The sequence below is a fragment of the Balaenoptera physalus genome (assembly GCF_965194825.1).
Source record: "Balaenoptera physalus genome assembly, chromosome: 10".
Lineage (NCBI taxonomy): Eukaryota > Metazoa > Chordata > Mammalia > Artiodactyla > Balaenopteridae > Balaenoptera > Balaenoptera physalus.
In genome coordinates this window covers 108983489-109002346 of record NC_138889.1, presented here as the reverse complement: position 1 = coordinate 109002346, position 18858 = coordinate 108983489, and the positions used below count along the sequence as shown (strand labels likewise).

Here is an 18858-nt window from a genome sequence, read left to right as displayed (position 1 = left end):
CCAACAAATCTTCTAAAATGAATTGATTTTAATAATGCAATTCAAAATTAAAAGTTACCAACATCACAGAAGGAGTCCACATGTAACAAGGACTCCAAGGACTTAATTAAATCATTTTAGGGCCCTAAACTGTACAGTAACCTCTTTTTTAGGCATGGACCAAGACCCCACAGAAAGCAAGCAATATTGCAGAAAGCCAACATCTAAGAAGTAGCTGCCAGAGACTTCCCTGGAAGTCCAGTGGTTGACTCTGAGCTTCCACTGCAGGGGGCGCGAGTTTGATCCCTGGTCAGGGAATTAAGATCCCACATGCTGTAGCGCGGCCAGAAAAAAAAAGAAAAAAGAAAAAAGAAGTAGCTGTCAGTGGGGCTCAGCGCAGGGGAGGCCAGGGGGACCCACTGGTATAGGCAGACCACCCACTTCCTGGAGCAGTGTCCCTGCTCCCCTCCTACCTTCTCTTTGCTTTCTGGCTGGTTCATAAAACACACTGCACTTGATTTCGTCTTGGGGGGTCCCTCCTGGTGGGAGATAAACAGTCTGTGAGTTCTGGGTCTGCCCAAGGCATCTGCTGTTCAATAAGCCTTGCCCCCTTCCCCATGAGCGCACAAGCCCGCCCAGGAGGCCTTTACCCTTTCTTGGATGACACACACCCGCTCTGGGTAAATACTGGGCCACCTGGAAACCTCAAAATGCTGGATGGGGGGCTCTCGGGCAGAGGGAGCTTCAGGTGGCTGCATCTTGGAGCTTCCTGACCCCTTCAGAGGTCACGCCATCTTCCCTTTGTCCCTTTATAGGACTTTTGTGGGCTTGTCCTCTTTCCAACATAGTGACAACTAAAAATCTTCCCTGTCCTCTCTCTCTCTAAGAGCCATTGGGCCTGGGACACCGCCCCTCTCTTTCCTTGGGTGCAATAAAAGAAATGCTCACATATTGATATCTGGGGAAGTCATTCTGGCTTATCCATGAGTTAACTTGAATTTGATGCGAACTAGAACAGCCTGTTTGTGGCCCATCAAGCATACATTGTACATCTGCTTTAATTATTAAAGAAAAGGGCACATTGACCAGAAGTAAAGAATGTCCATGTTAAAAATAAAGATGAAATGCGTCCCTTCCTGGGACGCCAATGCTGGTGCTCCTTTGATAATAAGACTTCTTTCCCAAGTGCCAAGGCCATACTGACTCGCCGTGTTGGTGCTGATCTGTTTTTTCTGTGAAACCTTGAAGGAATGTCTCCCTGACTTGTTTGGTGTTCTTTGTTCTGACAAGGCATAAAACTGTGCTGAAAACCATGCTTCTCCGGAGCAGTTCCTCGGAGTTACCTGAGAGGCTGTCTTCCGGGCTATAGTCCTCAGTTTGGCTCAGATAAAACTCTTTTCTATTCCCGTTACAGATTGTTTATTGATTATTTTCATTGACAGGTGTCACACTCCTCTCTCTTGCCCCTAAAGGTCTGCTCTGGCCTCTAAGATGCTTCTCTTCCTCCTGGCCACTAGGCTGGCCCCCTCCAAACTGTTTTCAGTGTGCAGAAGCCTTTTTCACCTACTCCTATTTTGCAAGGGAGGAAATATTGGGGTGAGGGAAGACGAGGTGAGGGGGCTTCCCACACTAACGCCCAGAGAAGACCAGGCACCCTGGGGACCCCGCTGCATGGCAAGAGGGCCCTTCGCCCACCCTTCCTCCCTGGCTTGTCCCACGTTCTCCGTTCTCCATCCAAGGAGCTGGAGGAGCCAGGTGCACTTGGCTGAGTGACTTCTTTCCATAACTGCCTCAGGTGCAGAAGGTGGCAGACAGGGAGGTCATTTCCAGACCACAGATGCTAGTCTCCACCCAGGCCCAAGGGCCCCCTTTCTGATATGGTTTTAGGAGGGTGCACTCTTAGGAGGGGCAAGGACCCCTCCTTGGTGTCCTCCTCACTCTCCCGTTGAGCCTCTGGACCCCCTGCCTGCTACCTACCCTCTGCTTCACTGAACCCACCCTCTGCGGTCACACCAGCCACCTCGGACAGCTACCTTCGCCTCCGGCCTGGTCTCCTGCCCGCCCGCTGAGATCTACAGGACTGCGTCCTCCTGGGGGCGACAAAGTCCACTGCCTGCATGCGCCCCAAGCCCCGTGACCTCCTGGACCTCATCATCCTTCCCCACCCCGTGCCATGGCCATACCCTGGACTTTGTCATCTCCCAAGGTAATGAGCTCTGCGTCCACCCTCCGACCACAGCCCCCCGGTGCCCACTGCATTCTTGCTCTCCCGCCTCCTCCTTGCCTCTGGACCCCTTGGGCCCCGCCCTCTCTCTTGCTCCTTCCGTATCTCCCACTGCCAGGTCCTGCCTGCCTGACTCCACCTGTCTGCTTTACTCATATCTGCACCTGGGCACGGTCTGGAGAAAGTTCCACCACCTTGCAGACAGACGCCTCTGTAAATTCATACCGTGCACACGGCCAGCTCTCCACCTTCCCAGCAACCCTTCTGGGGTGGATATTTGTCATGCATTTACCCGTCCATCCATCCAATCACATTGATTGAACACCTACTAAGCGCCTGCGACAATCCTCTGCATGAGCGGTACGTGATGAAGAGTCACCCGGGGGGACAATTAAACTACAGAAAACCAGAAGGGAAATAGTTGGGGTGGGGTTTGTACCCCTCATCAGGGATGGCTTCTTATTCTGAGGGTGGGAAGGACCCCTCCTGGAAGGAGCAGGGGAAGGGGCTCTCCAACCGGAAGGAACAGCTTGTGCATTGTGCAGAGTGGGGGGAGGGAGGGGAACTGGGTAATTTTTTAAAATTAATTAATTTATTTTTGGCTGCATTGGGTCTTGGCTGCTGCACGTGGGCTTCTCATTGCAGTGGCTTCTCTTGTTGCGGAGCACAGGCTCTAGGCGCACGGGCTCAATAGTTGCGGCACGTGGGCTCAGTAGTTGTGGCACGTGGGCTTCAGTAGTTGTGGCACGCGGGCTTAGTTGCTCCACAGCATGTGGGATCTTCCTGGACCAGGGCTCGAACCCGTGTCCCCTGCATTGGCAGGTGGATTCTTAACCACTGCGCCACCAGGGAAGCCCCCTCTACACATTTTTAAATCGGTTTTTGTTGTTGTTGTTATTGAGTTGTATGAGTTCCTTTATGTATTTTGGATATTAACCCCTTATCAGATGCATAGTTTGTAAATATCCTCCCACATTCCATAGGTTGCCTTTTTATTTTAATTATTTCTTTTGCAGTGTACAAATTTTAAGTTTGATGTAGTCCCACTTGTTGATTTTTCCTTTTGTTGTTCATGCTTTTGATGTCGTATCTGAGAAGTCATTACCAAGACCCATGTTGAGGAGCTACTATGTTTTCTTCTAGGAGTTTTAGGTTATTAGGTCTTATGTGTCTTTGATCCATTTCAAGTTAATTTCTGTGCGTACTGTGAGACAGAGGTCCAATTTCATTCTGGGCATGTGGTTATCCAGTTTTCCCGACACCATTTGTTGAGGAGACTATCCTGAAACCAATATTTTTAAAAGCTTCCCAGAGTATTTCTAACCAGGCTGACACTCAGAGCTGTGGAGTGTCAGCTCTAGCAAAGCAGAAATTTCATGGGCTCTCACTGCAGCCCCAGCCCCAGTGCCCAGTCAGACAGGGGCAGGAGGCTCTGGCCCCTGCTGCAGGGTGGTGGTGGGTGGGTCGCCCCCTTGCAGTCCGGCAGCCCCCACAATCTCGGCCTCCCAGGGGCCCTGCCAGAGCTCCCACTTACGGGTGCCCAAAGGAAGCTCAGGGTGAGCGGGAGGTGGGCACGGGCTGCTGAGTCCTGTGGTGGGAGCCCTCTCCCCCCGCTATGACGGCTCTTTGCTGACCTGCAAACACACCAAATGGGTCAGGGATGACAGTGGTAGGGGTAGGGCTGGAGGTGGGTTAGGGATGACAGTGACAGCGGTAAGGCTGAGGGGAGTTATTACGGGCCTGGCACTTTCCTAAGGCTTTGCATTAACTCAGTAATCCCCAAAGAGCCCTTGGAAGTCGTGCTGAGTATCCCCGGTTTACAAGTTAGGAAAATGAGGCACAGAGAAGTGGACTTAATCTCCAAAGTCACGCCGGGAAGTGGCAGACGGGGGATTCGAAATCGCACCTCGCATTCCTGAGGCCGCCGAGGGACGCACGGACGCTCCCCTACACACACGCACACGCACACGCGCTGGGCACGCCCCCAGCGGCGCCAGGCCCTCCCCTCGCGGAGGAGGTGGGCCCCGGGGCGGGGCGGGGCGAGGCAGGTCCCGGCGCCCGGAGGAAGTGGCCGTCCGCTGCCGGAGGAGTCCTCCGGCTGGTCCAGCCATGGAGGCGGAGCCGCCGCTCTATCCGGTGGCGGGGGCCGCGGGTGCGCAGGGCGATGAGGACCAGCTCGGGGTCCCAGACGGGCCCGAGGCCCCGGTGAGCGGGGACGGGGAAGGCGTGGCGGCGCGGGGACCGGGAGGGCTGGGGTCTCCCCCGTGGGAGTGGGATGCGGCCCCAGGGCTGGGGTGAGGGGGGCCGGGGGCGGCCGGGGATGGACGCGGGGCTCCGGGGGTGCAGTGGCCGGGTGCGAGCGCCGTCGTGCCCCGCAGCTGGACGAGCTGGTGGGCGCGTACCCCAACTACAACGAGGAGGAGGAGGAGCGCCGCTACTACCGCCGCAAGCGGCTCGGCGTGCTCAAGAACGTGCTGGCGGCCAGCGCGGGCGGCATGCTCACCTACGGCGTCTACCTGGGTAGGTGGCCCGCTGCGCCCCGCGGGTTGGCGGGATGGGTCTCTGGCCACGCCGTTCCGCCCCGGGCCGGGCGAGGTGGCACGGCCCGGCGGGTTCTGCGCTGGGGCCCAAGTCCTTTCCCCTCCACCCGCGCGCCCCTCCCTAGACCTGAGGTTTCTCAGGAAAAGAGAAACCTTGGGGCCAGTCGGCTCCCTTCCTCTTTCACTTCTCCGTCTGCGCCCTCACAGCTGCAGCTGCGGCCTCCGCACATGGGGGACGGTGCAGTGTCCCCGGGGCCCAGCCACAGGCTTCATGAGTGTGTGGGCGGGTCCTGGGCGCCCTGGGCAGGTCCGCTGCCTTCGGAATCAGGGGCGCTGGGGTCCAAGTGGCTGGCGGAGGGACGTGGCGGGGCGGGGGTCTGGATTCAAGTCGCTGTCGTGGCCACTGGCAGGTAGGACCCTTGGCCCAGCCTGGGCTTCACCTCTGTCCCTGGAGCTCCCTGCCAGGCTTGCGTTCCAGCCTCTGCTTGGTTGCCCCCAGAGCCGGGTCGCCCCCTCCATGCCTCTTCCCTGTCCCCAGGCCTCCTGCAGATGCAGCTGATCCTGCACTACGATGAGACCTACCGCGAGGTGAAATACGGCAACATGGGGCTGCCTGACATCGACAGCAAGATGCTGATGGGCATCAACGTGACCCCCATCGTGGCCCTGCTCTACACACCTGTGCTCATCAGGTGCGACACTGCTGTCCCTATGAGGGCTGTCTCCCTGCTCTTGAAGGGGTGCAAGGGCTGTTGGACATGGGGTCTCCAGCTGCCCTGGTGTTCTTTTGGGGTGGGGTGGGGAGAGAACTTGCCTACCTGGAGGGGTGAGAGAGAAGGGGTGAAACCCAGGTTTGGGGAAGAAACAAGAGCTTTGCAACCAAGGCACCTTGGGTTTCAAGCAACAGAAATTCACTCAGGCTCCTTCCCTCAGCTTGCCTGTACCCCATGTGGCGTCACCTTCATGCCCTCCTTTGTGGCCTGGAGCTACAATGACCTTTTGAGATCAGGGCTGTGGAGTTTCTGGAGAGAATCTGATCAGCCAGCAAAGCCCAGGAACGCACCAAGAGCCCAATCAGCTGTGACAGTGTTGAGGGACATTTCTCACTGAAAAGGGTGTGGCTGGGCAGGTGCCCCAGGGCGTCTACTCCATACCTGAGCCTTAGTGGCATCTGGTGCAGTGCAAAAATGCCCTCCACGAGTATCCTACCGCCAGGCAGTAGATCTGTGCTCAGATGGGACCCAGAGATCAGTGGACACATTAGATGAATTCCCCTGTCTTTCCGAAACAATAACAACCCCCTCAAACTCTTTTATCACAATCGAACAAACAACATTAGAATCATAATTGAAATCAGAAAAAAGAAAACCCCTCCCAAGCCCTCCAGGCAGTCGGCTAACTTTGTCTTTCCACCGGCATGCATGGATAACATTTCTGTCCTTGTCAACTGGAGTAGTGTATGCGCGTGCATGTGTGCATGTGCAGTGTCACTTTTGCTTTCTTTTCACTGCACACATCTTGGCCAGCTTCACAGTGGGGACTTTCGTGATGTTAGTATCTTCTGCAGACATGGGGGCACTGGACTGTGGCTCAGGGTTGGACATTGCGGCTCCCTCTCCTTTTTTGCATGTTCTCTTTATGCTTCTGGCTGTTTCCTCGTCTTAAAATTAAAGAAAGAAAGAAGGAGAGAGAAAGAAAGGGAGGGAGGGAGGAAGGAAGGAAGAAGGAAAGAAAGAAAACCTCCTAGGATAAACTCTCAGAGCTGCCCTTACTAGGTCAGAAGCATAGAAAAGGCTTTATGGCTCTTGAAACCTCGCAGTATTATTAATGGCAAACTCATTTCATTTCCTATGTGCTGGGCGCTTTATAAGCATATCACATCCCCTACAATCCAAGGTAGATGCTCTGATCTTAGACACAGGGAGACCAAGAGGTTGAACCCATTCCCACAGGCAGCAACTGGCAGATTGAAGGTCTGAACCCAGGCAGTGACTCCAAACCCCATGCTTGCCCACCCCCCCCCCAAACTACCAGGCTGACTTTCCAAAGGGCTGTACCATCTGCATGCCCTCTGGCTGTATGTGTCATTTTTAAAACCACAGCCTCACCAGCAGTGAGTGCTAGTATTTTTACTTTTTGCTGTTTCAAAATTTACAGTGCAGTTTGGGTGCCCTTCCGCAAATAGATCAGAGGAGGCTGCCTGTCAATTTATTATATGGCAAGATAAGGATAAAATTAAAGAACCGGGACCCTGCAATAGAAGAGAAAGTAATTGTATCAGAAAACCAGAGTCATTGAGCTTAGCTTTGAGCTTCCTGGAGACTCAGACAAAGAAAGGAAATAACGAGCACAAATACTCAAAACAAACAAACAGAACCCAAAACAAAACCAACCCAAAGATCGCAATGGTTGTGTCTACGCTGATCAGCCTCCAGTGCCCTGAATGGGCCCTTATCCTGTCACTCGTCAACCTGCCTCTAACACGGTGCAACATTTTCCCAGAGCCAGTGAGGCCGTTGTCCTACAAGAAACTTCCCGACTGACCACAGTGGACTGAAAGGGCAAAGTGCAGAGGGGAAGGGGCGCCAGGGTTCCTCTCCCTGGTCCTCAGTCCCAGCTTGGGACAAGTCCCTCAGCTGTTCACCTGGGTCCTGCAGTCACTGCACGTGGGTGGAGAAGGGGGGCTGGCGAGTCAGCCCAGGACACAAATGAGGGTTGCATGTGCCCAAGGCCCACTGACTCATGACACCCTCTCCCCGCTTTATCTCCTCTATCCCTGCAGTGGCCGTGAGAGGCTCGAGGTTGGGGCAGAGCCCACATTACAGGTGTCTGGTTAGAGTGGCTCCCCTGAGGCCACCAGCAAGTCCATGTCTCTGAGACTCTATCTTAGGACCCTCGGCTCCAAGGCCAGGGGTCCCTCCCCACCTCATAGAGCCTCGGGAGCTGGGGCCTGGAGTTGTGGCCACGCTGCTTTCGGGCTGCAGCCGGCTGGACGGGCCCACGGTGCCAGCATCCTCATCCTTCCTGCTGCTCGCAGGTTTTTTGGCACCAAGTGGATGATGTTCCTGGCTGTGGGCATCTACGCCCTCTTTGTCTCCACCAACTACTGGGAGCGCTACTACACGCTTGTGCCCTCAGCCGTGGTGCTGGGCATGGCCATCGTGCCTCTTTGGGCCTCCATGGGCAACTACATCACCAGGTGAGCCTGGTGGGCAGCAGGGTGGGAGACTGGAGACCTGGCAGAGCCTCTCCTGTGTTGCCCACCTCGTCTTGGGGACCTTGGACCAGCCCCATCCGCCCTGTGGGCCTCAGTTTTCCCGTTCGTGAGACATTGGCTGGCCAGTCCATAAGCCTGGGTGCAGGAAGTGGAGGCATCTGGCGGAGGTTGGGCTGGGGAGAGCCTTCTCTCCTTTGTGGTCCAGGATGGCCCAGAAATACTACGAGTACTCCCACTATAAGGAGCAGGATGAGCAGGGCCCCCGGCAGCGCCCGCCTCGGGGCTCCCACGCACCCTATCTCCTGGTCTTCCAAGCCATCTTCTACGGTTTCTTCCACGTGAGCGCCCTGTATGGGAACACGGGGGGTGGGGTATTCCAGCCCCAGAATCACATATTGGAGCCCATTGCACAGACTTTTCAGCCCTCTAGTCCCACTGCCCTTTCTTGAGCCAACTCCTGTTTGCTTACCTCTGGTGACAGAGACCTCATTCCCTCCCTGTCTACAGCGCTGACCAGGAGGAAGTCTTCCTGCATTGGGCACCCCCCCCCCCGCCACCAGGCTGCCCCCGAGAGGTGGGAGGGCTCCTGTTCCCCCAAGGCTGTGCCCAGACCCCCTCCCAGATTGTGCCTGTGCTCCTTGCCCGGTTGCATGCCCCAAGCCTGACCCAAGCTGCCGTCCTGCCCACAGCTGAGCTTTGCCTGCGCCCAGCTGCCCATGATCTACTTCCTGAACCATTACCTGTATGACCTGAACCACACGCTGTACAACGTGCAGAACTGCGGTTAGTGCTCATGGGGGTGGGGTCCCTAAGATCTGCTCACCTCCCCCATTGAGTCACCCAGCAGACACTGGGCCCTCAAGGGCAGAAAGGATGCCCTCGCTCACAGGGCTCAGGGCTGAGAGCCTGGTGTCCTACAGCTCTGATGACCGAGGCACAGGGCCTTGTCGTTAGGACATCTGACCCAGCCTGGGGTGGTGGTGGGGTGCGTCAGGGAAGGCTGCCTGGAGGATGTGCCATCTGGGCTGAGGCTGCCTGTGGGATCTCTCAGGGCCAAGTATACCCTCAATGCAAGGCAAATGTATGGAGGTGGGAGGTGGACTGGCTCCCATGGCAGCCTCGGGGCAATAGGGCAGGAGGGAGGGGAGGTGCTTTCAGCCCCAGTGGCCCTCACCTCTGAAGTGCTTCCCAAAGGAACCCTGCCTTTGCCGGCAGGGTCCTTGCCCACCCCCTCTAACCTTCCCCTCACCCGCCTGCTTTGCTGCATTTCTTTTTTTTTTTTAACTAATTAATTTTATTTTTGGCTGCATTGGGTCTTCATTGCTGCGTTAAGGCTTTTCTCTGGTTGCGGTGAGCCGGGGCTACTCTTCGTTGTGGTGCGCGGGCTTCTCATTGGGGTGGCTTCCCTTGTTGAGGAGCATGGGCTCTAGGCGTTCAGGCTTCAATAGTTGTGTCATGCGGGCTCAGTAGTTGTGGCACACAGGCTTCAGTAGTTGTGGCACACGGGCTTAGTTGCCTGCGGCATGTGGGATCTTCCCGGACCAGAGCTCGAACCCGTGTCCCCTGCATTGGCAGGCGGATTCTTAACCACTGTGCCACCAGGGAAGCCCTGCTGCATTTCTTTGTGGCTCAGCTGACAGTGTGCCCTGCTCCCTGCCTCACGATGCCCCCCACCCTCCCCTTTCTCAGGCACTAACAGCCAGGGCATCCTCATCGGCTTCAACAAGACGGTTCTGCGGACGTTGCCGCGGAGCCGAAACCTCATCGTGGTGGAGAGCGTGCTCATGGCGGTGGCTTTCCTGGCCATGCTGCTGGTGCGGCCCGGGATGGGGGTGTGACAGGGTCAGATCTGGGGACCGTGGCGGGGAGAGAGGAATGCGAGCTGGGCGCGCGGAGGGCGGGCCGGAGGCTTGTTCTGAGTCCAGAGTTAGGGCTGAGTCCTGGGGAGGGGGCCTGAGCCTAGGAGCTGGGCTTGAGGCTCGGAGGTGTGGCTGATGCCTGCGGACTGAGAGAGGAATTGGAATCCCAGAGGCCTGTGAGAGGGGGTCCAGGCCTGGTCTGGGGTCGAGCTGAAGACAGGGGCTTAGAGGATTGGCTGTGACACGGGCTGGACCTAGGGCCGAGGGTCAGAAGGTGGGGCTCCAACGTGGGGGTGGGACCAGGAGGCAGCGCTGAGGCGTTGGGGGCGTGACTACGTTGTGTTCTAGGGCTGGAGGCGGGGCTGGGAGGCTCATCTGTGGATTTGCCTGCGGCGGGTCTGGGGCTGAGGGGCGGGGCTGGGTCCCAGGGGCGGGGCCAGGATGCCCGGCTGCCCGCCCCCACCCTCACCTCCTTGCCTGCAGGTGCTGGGCCTTTGCGGCGCGGCGTACAGGCCCACGGAGGAGATCGACCTGCGCAGCGTCGGCTGGGGCAACATTTTCCAGCTGCCCTTCAAGCACGTGCGCGACTTCCGCCTGCGCCACCTCGTGCCCTTCTTTATCTACAGCGGCTTCGAGGTGCTCTTTGCCTGCACTGGTCTCGCCCTGGTAAGTGCAGCCTGAAGAGCGTTGCCAGATAAAATTACACGACGTCCGTTAAATTTGAATCACAGAATAACAACGAATAAGTTTTGAATATATATGTATAAGTATGTACAAGTACAGTGGGCCCTCTGCATTCGCGGATCCGGAGGGCCCACTGTACTACCCCATATTATATAAGGGACTTGAGCATCCGCAGGTTTTAGTATCCGCGAAGCGTCCTGGAACCAATCCCCCGCAGACACCAAGGGACAATTGTAGGCCCAGATAGTCCCCTCCTTCTCCTTTTCCCTCTCTCCCCCCATCCCGCCCCTACCTTGGGAAAGTTACTTTCACCTCTCTGAGCCTGTTCCCTCATCTGTGAAGTCTCTAATGACCATGCTCACTTCCAGAGGAGTTACACTGTTGAGATGGGATCACAGCCGTAAAGTGTTTGGCTCCATGCGGGTTTCAGCCTTGGTGTCTGGGGACACTGTCCAAGCGTCTTCTCACTGTCTGTCCCCGAGGAACCGTCCCACAAGCCTCGGAGGAAGCTGGCCCCGCGGTGGCCTAGAGAGGGCAGGACGTGGCCTGAAGTGAGACCTCGTGGGGAGGACCAGAGCCTGGGCCGGCTGACCGCCACCCCTCACCCCTGTTCCCGCAGGGCTATGGCGTGTGCTCGGTGGGGCTGGAACACCTGGCGTACCTCCTCGTGGCCTATAGCCTGGGCGCCTCGGCCTCCTCGGCCCTGGGCCTGCTGGGGCTGTGGCTGCCGCGCCCGGTGCCCCTGGTGGCCGGGGCGGGACTGCATCTGCTGCTCACTCTCAGCCTCTTTTTCTGGGCCCCCGCGCCCCGGGTCCTGCAGCACACCTGGATCCTCTATGCAGCAGCCGTGCTCTGGGGTGTGGGCAGTGCCCTCAACAAGACGGGGCTTAGCAGTGAGTATAGCCGTGGGCCCTGGATGGCCGGGCAGGGGAGCCTGTGGCTACCTCAGGGCGGTTGCGGGGAGCACAGACATCCCAGCGACAGACACGGGGTTGCTGGGCACACTGGAGGGCTGTTACGGGGTCCCGTGCACTTGGTGGAGGCAGGTGGGGATCCCTGTGCACACTCTAGGGGTGGAAGGAAGTCCCGTGGACACGGCAGGGACAGATGCGGAGGGCTGTGAACACCCTCGAGGCAGGTATGGAGTTGCACGCCATGGGCATCCTGTGGACCCCCAGGGCGGGCATGGGAGTCAGGGTGAGACCTTGTGGCTCCATGGGCTGGATCTGGGGCTCTGTGGACACCTCTTAGGGACAGTGTAAAAAAACACATTGGGGATGCCTCATTTCATACCAGGGGACAGGGCGCAGCCTGGCATAGTTTTCATGACACTAGAAGCAGATATCAGGATCTGTGCCCCAGGGAGCATGGGACGCAGCAGGTGGCCCTGTCCACACCCCAGGGGGTAAGTGCAGATACGGCATTTTTATGGAGAGGAGCTGGAAGCAGGCTGTAAGATCCCAACAGCAATCTGCAGAGCAGTGGAGCCCAGGCCCCAATTCTGGGCTGCTAGGGTGGAGGCACTGGGGCCTGGGGCCCTGCTTGCAGAAAGGAGGGGGTGGGACAGAGTTCATCTGTGTGATGCTCTGGGCCCACAGGTGAGCTTTTGCTAGTGACATGCAGCTGGTACACATGGGTGCAGCCATTTGGGTCTCCCACGTTGGCATCTGTTCTGGTGGGCCGGTGCCGTTAGCAGTTTTGACCATCACCCCTGTATGGCGTGGTGGAGGTCATGCCTGCTGCGGGCCGGGCAGGGGATGGTTCAGGCAACCCCAGCGCCCAACATCCGAGAGAGAGAGTCAGACACTATATCTGCCGTAGGGGATGGAGCCCCACACCCTGGACCACACTGTCTTGGCTGTTTTGCCTCTGGACCTTGAGCCCGTGATATGTCTGGACTTGGGCCAGATCCCAGCGTCCTCTTCTGCCCAGCTCCGCTTCCTCCCTCCTCTTATGCCCCACCCCTGGGAGGGCCCTCCGTGTCCTTTCACAGCACCCCCATGGGGTACCATCGCACTGCAGGACCTCAGGATGGGAGTGTCAATGTCCTGAGTGGCTGGCGAGGGTACAAATCGCCAGGTGCTGTGCAGGCTTTCTCCCATTAAAACCTCGCGGCACAGCATATACGTGTCATTGCATTTTACAGATGAGAAAAGTGGCTCTGGGGAGTTCATTGACCCCGAGTCACCCACAGACCCAACATCTGAATCCACATCTCTGTGCCAACTCTCTCCACCTTTCAGTCCTGACAGTGGAATCTGAGTTTACTGATTCCCTGTCCGATGCTCTTTCTGCCCCACCCAGGGGAGGATGCTTTGGGAAACAAATTCCTCCCTCCCAGCTTCAGGTTGGATTTGCAGAAAGCTTGTTGCTACAGCGATTTGCTCTCCCTGAGCCCTGAGTGAGGAAAAACAGCCCCTGCAGGCCTGGCACCGCGTGCCTGGGGTTCGGAAGAAGGCACGATGTGACTGCTCACGGAACTTCCCACTTCTGAGGCCACAGATGGGTCCCAGAGCAGGCCCATTGCATCCCAGCAGGGGGGCCCACTGTTCCAGCCTCTGCTCAGCTCCCAGGCAGCGTGGTAACCAGTGTGTACACTAGGGGGCCGGCCAGGACCAGTTTACAGCGGCTTTTTTGGCGCTCCTGCCAAGGGCTGGGACCAGCGCAGGGCATCGGGGGGTCACCAGTGGGAGAACAGCAGCTCTGGGCCCCAGCTGGCACCTCTCCCCTTTCTGCCCTGTCCTGCCCACCTGCAGCCCTCCTGGGAATCCTGTACGAGGACAAGGAGAGGCAAGACTTCATCTTCACCATCTACCACTGGTGGCAGGCCATGGCCATCTTCACAGTCTACTTGGGCTCAAGCCTGCCCATGAAGGTGAGTCCCCCTCCCCCACTCGACACCCTAGACAACAGAAACTTCCTGAGTGCCCGCCCTGGCCTCACAGCCCCTGGAGGGCACCACTGCCCCAGGGCCCGGCCCTGGGCCAAGTCCACTGGGCGGCCCCACACCCATCACTGGCTTATTACTTACCGCTTCACCTCCTGCAGGCCTCAGTTTACCCATCTCTGAAAGGGTTCACAGTTTGCTCTCTACTTGTGGGCACATCCCAGCCGCCTTGTGGGTAGTCTGGTAACCTGTTCTCTAGACGTTGGGCTCTGAGCTGGATGCCGAGGGTCTGTCTCCCTTCTTGGCTCTCAGGGGTCCTCATCCTCTGCTCTCACCTACTGGTGGGTCAGTTTAGCAGGTCCCGGCCAACTTTTTTTTTTTTTTTTTTTAATTTATTTATTTATTTATTTATTTATTTTCACACACACACACACACACACACACACACACACACACACACACACACTGTATTTTATTTTTACAAGAGATAAATAGACTGACACCAAGCATTGTACATGGATGACCACAACAAAAGCAACAATGATTGCAATTACCAAACATGAAACACACTCATACTATGTCATAATATTGACATTCAGTCCAGTAATCCTCCACTGTAACAGCTCCTTTACTTTGCAGTGTAAATTGATTTGTATATTCTTTGCCTCTGAGTCCTTGTGGGATTTTTTTTTTTTTTTTAATTCAGACAGAAAGTCACAAAAATTATACTCATCCTCATCAGTTCACTCAGTCCCATGTAATTAATTTTTTTTTTCATCTTGATCTTTTGTTAGCACTTTTATGAGTTCATCAGTTTTTCATTAGAGTTCTGAAAATGCTTATTCATTCAGTTCAGCAGTACAGTCAGTTACCAGAAACCTGTACTTGTCAGAGTCTTTTCCATGAATTTCTTGAAGATGAAACCCTTTTATAGGAACATATTTGCAAAAGCATCAGAGTACACCCAGAACTGTCTGTAAATGACAAAAGACTTAAAAATGACCACAGTTGAAGATTTGATGAAAGTTCATAATAATGCAGTTGACAAGAAAATTAGTTATTTCTGAGATATACATTTTAAAGTAATAACTAGGATTATTACTTATAACATTATACCAGAACATATAAGATTTTTAGAAATTTCATGTAATGTCTGAAACATTTATATTAACATATTTCCATACAAATACAAATATAAGATTTTTAGAAATTTCATGTAATGTCTGAAACATTTATATTAACATATTTCCATCCATATTTCCATACAAATACAAATATAAGATTTTTAGAAATTTCATGTAATGTCTGAAACATTTATATTAACATATTTCCATATAAATAACCCAATGAAAGTTTAGTATTAGTTGTTTTGTTTGTTTGTTCTTTTATACTGCAGGTTCTTATTAGGCATCAATTTTATACACATCAGTGTATACATGTCAATCCCAATCGCCCAATTCAGCACACCACCATCCCCACCTCACCGCAGTTTTCCCCCCTTGGTGTCCATATGTCCATTCTCTACATCTGTGTCTCAACTTCTGCCCTGCAAACTGGCTCATCTGTACCATTTTTCTAGGTTCCACATACATGCATTAATATATGATATTTGTTTTTCTCTTTCTGACTTACTTCACTCTGCATGACAGTCTCTAGATCCATCCACGTCTCAACAAATGACTCAATTTCGTTCCTTTTTATGGCTGAGTAATATTCCATTGTATATATGTACCACATCTTCTTTATCCATTCGTCTGTTAATGGGCATTTAGGTTGCTTCCATGACCTGGCTATTGTAAATAGTGCTGCAATGAACATTCGGGTGCATGTGTCTTTTTGAATTACGGTTTTCTCTGGGTATATGCCCAGTAGTGGGATTGCTGGGTCATATGGTAATTCTATTTTCAGTTTTTTAAGGAACCTCCATATTGTTCTCCATAGTGGCTGTATCAATTTACATTCCCACCAACAGTGCAAGAGGGTTCCCTTTTCTCCACACCCTCTCCAGCATTTGTTGTTTGTAGATTTTCTGATGATGCCCATTCTAACAGGAGTGAGGTGATACCTCATTGTAGTTTTGATTTGCATTTCTCTAATAATTAGTGATGTTGAGCACCTTTTCATGTGCTTTGTGGCCGTCTGTATGTCTTCTGTGGAGAAATGTCTATTTAGGTCTTCTGCCCATTTTTGGATTGGGGTGTTTGTTTCTTTAATATTGAGCTGAATGAGCTGTTTATATATTTTGGAGATTAATCCTTTGTCTGTTGATTCGTTTGCAAATATTTTCTCCCATTCTGAGGGTTGTCTTTTTGTCTTGTTTATGGTTTCCTTTGCTGTGCAAAAGCTTTGAAGTTTCATTAGGTCTCATTTGTTTATTTTTGTTTTTATTTCCATTACTCTAGGAGGTGGATCCAGAAAGATCTTGCTGTGATTTATGTCAAAGAGTGTTCTTCCTATGTTTTCCTCTAAGAGTTTTATAGTGTCCAGTCTTACATTTAGGTCTCGAATCCATTTTGAGTTTATTTTTGTGTATGGTGTTAGGGAATATTCTAATTTCATTCTTTTACATGTAGCTGTCCAGTTTTCCCAGCACCACTTATTGAAGAGACTGTCTTTTCTCCATTGTATATCTTTGCCTCCTTTGTCATAGATTAGTTGACCATAGGTGCATGGGTTTATCTCTGGGCTTTCTATCTTGTTCCATTGATCTATATTTCTGTTTTTGTGCCAGTACCATATTGTCTTGATTACTGTAGCTTTGTAGTATAGTCTGAAGTCAGGTAGTCTGATTCCTCCAGCTCTGTATTTTTCCTTCAAGACTGCTTTGGCTATTCGGGGTCTTTTGTGTCTCCATACAAATTTTAAGATGATTTGTTCTACTTCCGTAAAAAATGCCATTGGTAATTTGATAGGGATTGCATTGAATCTGTAGATTGCTTTGGGTAGTATAGTCATTTTCACAATGTTGATTCTTCCAATCCAAGAACATGGTATATCTCTCCATCTGTTGGTATCATCTTTAATTTCTTTCATCAGTGTCTTATAGTTTTCTGCATACAGGTCTTTTGTCTCCCTAGGTAGGTTTATTCCTAGGTATTTTATTCTTTTTGTTGCAATGGTAAATGGGAGTGTTTCCATAATTTCTCTTTCAGATTTTTCGTCATTAGTGTATAGGAGTGCAAGAGATTTCTGTGCATTAATTTTGTATCCTGCAACTTTACCATATTCATTAATTAGCTCTAGCAGTTTTCTGGTGGCAGTTTTAGGATTCTCTATGTATAATATCATGTCATCCGCAAACAGTGACAGTTTTACTTCTTCTTTTCCAATTTGTATTCCTTTTATTTCTTTTTCTTCTCTGATTGCCGTGGCTAGGACTTCCAGAACTATGTTGAATAATAGTGGTGAGAGTGGACATCCTTGTCTCGTTCCTGATCTTAGAGGAAATGCTTTCAGTTTTTCACCATTGAGAATGATGTTTGCTGTGGGTTTGTCATATATGGCCTTTATTATGTTGAGGTAGGTTCCCTCTATGCCCACTTTCTGGAGAGTTTTTATCAGAAATGGGTGTTGAATTTTGTCAAAAGCTTTTTCTGCATCTATTGAGATGATCATATGGTTTTTATTCTTTAATTTGTTGATATGGTGTATCACATTGATTGATTTGCATATATTGAAGAATCCTTGCATCCCTGGGATAAATCCCACTTGATCGTGGTGTATGATCCTTTTAATGTGTTGTTGGATTCTGTTTGCTAGTATTTTGTTGAGGATTTTTGCATGTATATTCATCAGTGATATTGGTCTGTAATTTTCTTTTTTTGTACTGTCTTTGTCTGGTTTTGGTATCAGGGTGATGGTGGCCTCATAGAATGAGTTTGGGAGTGTTCCTTCCTCTGCAATTTTTTGGAAGAGTTTGAGAAGGATAGGTGTTAGCTCTTCTCTAAATGTTTGATAGAATTCACCTGTGAAGCCATCTGGTCCTGGACTTTTGTTTGTTGGAAGATTTTGAATCACAGTTTCAATTTCATTGCTTGTGATTGCTCTGTTCATATTTTCTGTTTCTTCCTGGTTCAGTCTTGGAAGGTTATACCTTTCTAAGAATTTGTCCATTTCTTCCAGGTTGTCCATTTTATTGCCGGCTAACTTTTTAAAAAATGAAATAGAATAGGGAATAGCAGGGAGTATGCCTGTGAACATGTGTGTACGTACTGAGTTATGATTTAAAATTATTTCTGACTGCCTGTTACAGTCAAGACCTCTAAGAAGCATTACTTACGATCCCACATGTAAGGGACAGAGTAAGCTAAGCTCTGGTAAGGGAGGGCCAGGCCTCCCTTCACATCTACCCTGTGAGGCAAAGGGATTATCATTACAGTTAGGGAAACCGAGGCCCAGATGGATAGGGTGACCATAAGGGACAGAGCTGGGCAGGAGGGTGCCCAGGAAGCGTGGGTGGCGGGGCGGCTCCCAGGAGGAGGGAGGGACAGCAGAGGAGCTGCAGGGTTCGAGTCCCAGATGGGAGTGGGCCTATCGGGGCGAGGGACTGGGCGGGGCGGGTGCAGGACTGGCCGCCCGCGTGTCCCCCGCATCCCTCCCTGTGTGCTCAGGCTAAGCTGACGGTGCTGCTGGTGACGCTGGTGGCGGCCGCGGCCTCGTACCTGTGGATGGAGCAGAAGCTGCGGCGGGGCGTGGTCCCGCGCCAGCCCCGCATCCCGCGGCCCCAGCACAAGGTGCGCGGCTACCGCTACCTGGAGGAGGACAACTCCGACGAGAGCGACGCGGAGGGCGAGCGCGGCGGCGGCCGGGGGGACTGCGCGGAGGAGGAGGCGCCGCTCGCGGGGCAAGGGCCCGGCCCCAAACCAGCCGGTCTCTGCCGCCGGCCCTGCCCCTACGAACAGGCGCTGGGAGGCGATGGGCCCGAGGAGCAGTGAGGGGCCAGGCCTGATCACCGGCCTCGGTTTAACGCGTCTCAGGTCGGGGCCCCTATGATTCCGCGCCAATTTCTGGAAGGACCCTTGGCGCACCCCGGGTTCAGGAACGGCCCTCCCAGAGCCCCGGGCCACCGGGAGCTTGGGATCCTCCCCGCAGCCCCCTCCAAGGGAGGGTAGGGCCTTGAGACCTCTTGGCCAGGCCCAGGGTGCGAGGGACCGCACAGCCGAAACCCTCCGACCCCAGGGGCCGCTCTCCACGACCGCCTACCGGGCCCAGCCCCAGGGCTGGGACCCCGCCGTCCTGTCGTCCCAGCTCTCGGCTACAGGCCTGGGCCGTGCGCGTCGCCCGCTTTGCACATCCTATCCCCGTGGACTGCCAAGAGGTACGACTTTAAGAAAATGAGCAATAAAGAGATTTGTGTATTGTCCTGATCGGGAAGTCTCCTGCCGTGGGAGGACATTGATCGCCCGGGGTGTGTGCCTGGCTGGCCCTGCCCATTGGGCACTGTGGCCGTCTGCCTTGATCCGGGGTTG

General features: G+C 53.4%; 1 protein-coding gene across 1 annotated transcript; it reads left to right on the top strand.

The window, feature by feature from the left end:
• Positions 1 to 4223: 4223 nt before the first annotated feature.
• UNC93B1 (unc-93 homolog B1, TLR signaling regulator) lies at positions 4224 to 18756 on the top strand. Its single transcript, XM_082409774.1, has 11 exons — positions 4224 to 4408; positions 4582 to 4723; positions 5282 to 5435; positions 7781 to 7942; positions 8166 to 8298; positions 8650 to 8743; positions 9650 to 9774; positions 10303 to 10485; positions 11123 to 11396; positions 13260 to 13378; positions 18001 to 18756. Exons 1-11 carry the CDS (start codon positions 4313 to 4315, stop codon positions 18322 to 18324), a joined length of 1806 nt encoding a protein of 601 aa, XP_082265900.1. The 5' UTR covers positions 4224 to 4312; the 3' UTR covers positions 18325 to 18756.
• The last annotated feature ends 102 nt before the right edge of the window (positions 18757 to 18858 follow it).

What these genes read in the sequence shown, in the direction of transcription:
- UNC93B1 (XM_082409774.1), top strand. Translation starts at nt 4,313, where the DNA reads ATGGAGGCGGAGCCGCCGCTCTATCCGGTGGCGGGGGCCGCGGGTGCG. An exon ending in CAGACGGGCCCGAGGCCCCG is followed by an intron (nt 4,409 to 4,581) that starts GTGAGCGGGGAC and finishes CGTGCCCCGCAG; the next exon opens with CTGGACGAGCTGGTGGGCGC. An exon ending in CAACAAGACGGGGCTTAGCA is followed by an intron (nt 11,397 to 13,259) that starts GTGAGTATAGCC and finishes GCCCACCTGCAG; the next exon opens with CCCTCCTGGGAATCCTGTAC.